The sequence below is a fragment of the Artemia sp. Qi Xiang Cuo genome, chromosome 1 (genome assembly GCF_049724085.1).
Source record: "Artemia sp. Qi Xiang Cuo chromosome 1, ASM4972408v1, whole genome shotgun sequence".
Classification (NCBI taxonomy): Eukaryota; Metazoa; Arthropoda; class Branchiopoda; order Anostraca; family Artemiidae; genus Artemia; species Artemia sp. Qi Xiang Cuo.
Genome location: NC_142794.1, coordinates 21,382,320 through 21,388,319, shown reverse-complemented (window position 1 = coordinate 21,388,319; position 6,000 = coordinate 21,382,320). Strand labels below are relative to the sequence as shown.

The 6,000-nt window shown below is 34.4% G+C and overlaps 1 protein-coding gene across 3 annotated transcripts in view; it reads right to left on the bottom strand.

Moving 5' to 3' along the window:
• Positions 1-723: 723 nt before the first annotated feature.
• The window catches only part of LOC148956109 (bestrophin-4-like), a 265,036-nt gene continuing 259,759 nt past the window's right edge, over positions 724-6,000 (bottom strand). For all 3 annotated transcript variants that reach the window (XM_089094424.1, XM_089094333.1, XM_089094498.1), the window contains 3 exons: positions 3,491-3,600; positions 2,049-2,112; positions 724-1,264 (listed from right to left, as the gene is read on the bottom strand). In XM_089094424.1, coding sequence (XP_088950550.1) covers positions 808-1,264; positions 2,049-2,112; positions 3,491-3,600 — 631 coding nt within the window. In that variant the 3' untranslated portion in view covers positions 724-807. The remainder of the gene's footprint in view (positions 1,265-2,048; positions 2,113-3,490; positions 3,601-6,000) is intronic.

Below are 6,000 nucleotides of genomic sequence, written 5' to 3'. Positions count from 1 at the left end.
GTGGTCTAGATACACAAGGAAAAACTCACTGCTAACAAGAAAAAAATTGCTTATGATGATGAAGATGAAATTTTCTTTAAGTAAGTCATTGTAAGTTATAGGGATTTTGCCCATATAAGTTTCGAAAAATAAACTTTTTAGAATTTTTTTTTATTGAAAACTACCCTTTTTGTAGTTTCACTGGAAAATATTAATATCAAAATTGCCTCTGCCCCAAACACGGAAAAATAATTTTTTTCTCTTTCAAATTTTGTCAATTGGTACCACTGCAAAGTATTGTAATTTTTTCATTACGCTCTATTTATAGTATCCCAGCAAGTTGCTGCTTAACAACTTTACTTTGCCTTTTTAATTTTCTGTAGAGTAGGTTGGGGGGTTTTCTGGGATGTTTCTATCCGTGCAGGGTCGGGTCTAAGTCAAACACAACCCGTCCTGAGAGGTCATCTGGTAGACGAAGGAGGCGATCGTACCAGCGAAGAGTGCACTGGGCAAGCTGTGTAGAGGAAGGAGTTTATGAAGTACGTAACAGAAGGGTATGGTTGGTAACAAAGCTAGTTCAATAAAGGCCCTTGATTCTTCGAAAGTGTCTAGACATAAGTTTGAGCAAAATTGTGTCGCGTTAAAATACAATCATTATAAAAAATTATTAAAATGACAATTTGTCAGTCAAGGCAGCAAAATAAAGACTTCAACTTCTTCACATGTCTGGAAGATTACACTGAAAAATAAACTCTTTCTTTAATCTAAAACATTTAAAAGCATGAGCAAAGCAAAACAAATAACATCAAATAAATGAGCACGCTTCATTTATAATCCATCATCTTCCTCATCAGTTTCAAGGCTCTGGTTACTTAAGGCTGAGACACTGAGCGTTTCATAGCTGGGTTTTCCTTCTGTATTTCTAGCATCATTTTCTTCAGTGGATTTTAGTCTTGGCTCCTTTCTAGAACGTCTGACAGGCATTGGTTTAACGTCTATTAAAAACTCGGGCCTCAAATCACAATCAGCTTTTATCTTAGCTTTTTTTTCAAGATCGCTCCGATTAAGAATTTGAGACTGGAATATAGAAGGCCTTTGATTTGTGGAATACTTTTGCTTAGAGGTAGGTAAGAAATTAGGCAGATTTAAATTTGAGTTAGGCAACTTTGCGGGTTCAGATAATCCTAAGCTAGTGACTGTCTTCAGTCCCGATTCTATTGTACAGTCGCCGTTAAATCCAGGGTTGTCTTGACTTCTTGAAGAAGGTGAGCTACTGTTTTGAGGCCTAAAACATAATGAAAATACTTAAAACCAAAAATAATATAGAATACAGATAAGAAAAATTTGCAAATGTTTGTCTTATCACAAGCAAAAAATGCTGCATTTGCTCTCTCATCTAACTATAAGTTATCAAAGGAAAAAGACTCAAAACACGAACTAAAAAAAAAACGTAGGCCCACTGTGTATTAGTAAAAATACTTGAACTACAGAAAACCAAAAACGAATGAACGTCAGAACATAACAAGATTATGTATGGACATTAATGCATGAAAATAAGCGCCGAGTAAAATGGGACAATATATACAAGTGGTAGAAAAGGGTGTAAAAAAGGGGTAAACGGCACAAGACTAAGAGGTATAACGAAGTGCGGTAAAACAAGACGTTAAATGATTCAGAAAGATAAAGGATATGCAGAAAATATGGAACAAAATGTTAACAGTTGGAATGAAAATGGTATAAGAAGTCACTTATCTATTTCATAGGGAATTCAAGCGAGATTTTGGAGCAAAGTAAATCAAATAACGTCTTGTTAAAAGGGATTTGCAGCCTATAGGACTGGAAGGACCGAGGTGGGCTCTAGAGCCGAGGTGTCTTTCCCTCCAACTTTGTGTATATAGACCTCTTGAGCCTATTTTTACTCATGATCATCTAAGGATCACTTAGGGAAAATTAAGTGACTAAATAAACAACCTTCATTCATTCTAATAGGAAATTTTTGGGCAAACTTTTTTAAGAATCGTTGACCATCCTAAGATTAAACTGGATTAATTAGTGTCTTTAATACTTACTGTTGTCTGCTTGATGAATTCCTTCCATTGCCCAAACGCTCAGCGATAGATCCTATTGTGTGACCTAAAATAGAATTACGTCGGTTATTCAGAAAGAGGCTAACCCAACCAATAAGGTATGAATGTAAGATTATTTTTAGGGGAGAGGGGCATAATTTACTTTAACCTAAATTTGTATGATCTGCAGAAAATGGTGTAATCTATAATGAGATCTTATAGCTTTAATATATCACGTACTAAAGTTGTATCTATATACATTCTGCAATATTGTTTAGATCGAGATTCAATTTGATATCGAGATTGAACTGTAATATTGTTTTGATTTTTGTATAACTGTTTTGATCAAGCACATTAAGCTCTGTTCTCCATTGTCTAGAGTTATAATTTTGTTGTAACTATTTGCATTTAAACTGTGTTATTAAATATTTAATCTAGAAGCAATTTAGCAGCACCAAAAGCAGCACATTGGGCATTATTGTGCCAAAACAAGAGCCATACATTTTGTAGTTACTTCAGAATTTTTCAAGCAGCATTAACAGTCAAGGTTACTTTTATTTCTAATAATTATTACCGATCAGTTCGAGTTCTAATTGCTTGTATTAGTTTATCTTAACACTAAGTCACCCAAAAAAATAGAAATAGGTACTTATTAAGCACCTATTTTCAGGCGTTCGATGACACTACGAGCAACATTACTACTCGCAGAAAAACACACTGCTGTAACCCTTACTAGAAAGCCATCCCATGCGAAAATTGATTTTTCTTGTGTCTCAAGATGACCTTACCTTAGACCTTAGTTCCTCCAGAGGCACACAAGGTGTCAGCCAGCACCTCCAATTTTCCCTCAAGTGGGCCACTGCGTATATTTCTTCACACTCTGGTATGAGACTCGCATGGAAGGCTCTTTTGTCACGTTCATACATTATATGGAGCATTTTTTTGTCTTCCTTGATGACAGGAGCTTTCCAGTTGCAGGTGGAAGAGCATTTAAGGATGCCTATGATCTAAAATATGGAGGATATATCCAAGGTATTGCCATCTTTGTTTCCTCACAGCAGAGCCCGCGTATGGTTAGCATACGCGAGTGCAGATGTCGTCGTAGCTGATATTGTTTCTCCAACTAATTCTTAGGATCTGACGAAGACAGTTATTTTCAAAGGTAAAAAGACGTATCTCCTGTTCCATGGTCAGCTTTAGGCAGCTAACCCCTATCTCAAGATGGGGAACTGTAATTGTCCTATGTGGGATTTTTGGCCTTGGTGATCCCAGTCGTGTCCAATGGCAATTCTTCCCCACTTGACATTTTTTTCAAAATGTCTTTTTAAATTTCGGTGTTACTTTTGCTCGTGATTCGTTATTTGGTAGGTTTCAGCCACAGCTATAACAATAACAGAAATCGGTTCAGCCTAGGTATTAACAATATCATAATAGTAGTAACATACCTGGGCGATCCTCTCTGGATTGTAAACGAAAGCTTCTCATTGACGATTCTTCGTCAATACCCTCATCAAGAGATACAGGAATGCTTAATGTTTGCTTCTTTTGAGGAACGCTGCAAAATTTGAGATTACAAACTTTTAAATTTAATGTCAGAGCCACTTCAATTTTATAGAGCTCAGTTGCCACGTAAATCAGTCATTGGAAAATTGGTCCCATATACGCAAATCATAGTTCTTTATTTAACACCCTCTAAATAGAGGCACTTTGATCTATATAGAATCTAGCTCAAAAGTAAAACTAGAAGAAATAATACTTTTGAATTAATGCCTTTGTAAGTGGTAATATTGTGATAAAAGTGGCAACATAGTGATAAAAGTGGCAACATAGTGATAAAAGTGGCAACACAGTAGTAAAAGTGGCAACACATTGATAAGATAGTAAGAGTCAGCATAGATATTGCTGAAGATTAAAAAATATCCTTTCATTTTCAAAGTTTAATTGACTGATAGCATTCATAGCTGCAAGGGATGGAGATGGGTCAAATAGTCGCTTGCCTTTTAAAAGGCCAAAAAATTGCAAAATTATGTAATGTCCGGGAAAATATGAAACACTTTTGCAGAAAATACTTTTTGTTTAGCTTTAGAAAACCCCACCACTTCGAAAAGCTTAGTAGAACTTTCATTTTCAATTCAACTTGTTTCACCCTAGGTAGGTAAGTAACAGAGGTAATTTAATAGATACATGGATAAATCGGATATATAGACATAGAGCTGATTGAAGACGTTGGGATGGTTTAGGCTGGTAACAATGCCCACACCCATTAAAAGACTCATTATTGAAAAAGACAATATAAGAATCAAGACTTGTAATGATGTCAGTGAGAAATTGAAATCAATCAAGAGGAAAAAGTATGCTGTCAGCTTCGATATGATAAACGTCCATGTATTAACATACCAAATTAAACGAAAAGTAAAATACACTTAACATGGTTTCAACTACTATCACTAAGTTCGCACCATTTTGGAGCCAAAGAAACAACAGTTCGAAGAACATTAGGTCCAGATAACTTTTCAACTACCATCGCTAATTTACATTACGTCAAAATAACAGTAATAAGTAAGTTCGTTATTATTATCCATAAGTTAGTTATATTTTAGCCATATTACTAGCGATAAGTAATTTATTATAATATTATTACTAGCCATATCATTTTATTGCTTTTTCTTATATTATTTTATTATATTTATTAGTAGGAAGGCATCGATTACTTCCTCGAGGCAAGAACCTACCAGACAGGTTTCAGGGACAATAGTTATACAGAGCTAGGTTTTTAAACATATATTTTAAACCTGTATTTTATGTCGGTCAATGATCCTAAATTATGATATACGCTCAGTATCGCATAACATTAATTGGTTTTAACTAAGGATTTGCATTATGGGATGAAACCAAGATGAGAATAATAAGAATACATATTTTATTTGGATAGAATGAAATCGGTAAAGGGTTAAAATTGCTTGCCAGCGAAAGGTGAGTCTGAGGGAATGGTAAGTCTCACGAAACATGATGTAAATGTTAGAATATGATTAGAATAACGTCATGGATAACAGTCTTTGGAAATGGTTAGCGGTGACAACGAGATCTTGCGACTTGACCTAGCTTCACTTCTTAGCTCTGGTTGCTATAATACACAAGCACATAATGAGGAGTGCAGCCAATTTAAATATTCTTTAGTATTGGAGTATGCTAAAAAATGAAACCAATAAAGTCATATGTGCCAAGAGAAGAATTTTAATATAGAAATTCAGAACAATCCTTAGAAATCCACCAAAGTCCCTAGATACCAAGGACCTCTACCTCCATAGGTCCCTCTCCCTTCAACCTCCAATACTCCCTCTCCCAAACTTTTTAACCCCTTCCCTCATTTTCTTATACTTTTTTTGAAGTTTTTTTAACTTTTATTTTTTTTTTATTTCTTAACATAAAATTTGTTTCAGTTTTATTTTACATGTCTTAGAATGACATGAAATATACTTAAAACCAAAAAAAAATTCACATTTAATATTTTAAAAATACAAAATGAAAATGATATATATATGTTAGTCGTGACTTTTACTATTAGAAAAATAATGTTTGTAGTAACTCTTTTCTTCTTTTTTTGGGCTGAATTTTTTGGACGGAAAAATATTCAACTTTTTTTTATTATTGGCTTTTATTTATTCGGCTGTATTAGTGGTATTCTATAGTTACTCATCGACACTACATAGTTTATTATATATTTTCCAACAGTATTATTGTACATTGGAAGGATAAATACTTGTATCATACTAAAAAATGAAGGTGGTATTCGTTTGTCCTGATATTGATTGCTATGTTGCTACTCTTGGTCCAAGACCAAAGGCTTATGGAATGGACTATTAATAAGAACATTCATCAATAAAGAGCTATGGTCTTGGCACTTGATTTGTAAAGATGTGGGAACGTCTTAGTGGAGGCCTTATTACTACAGCCA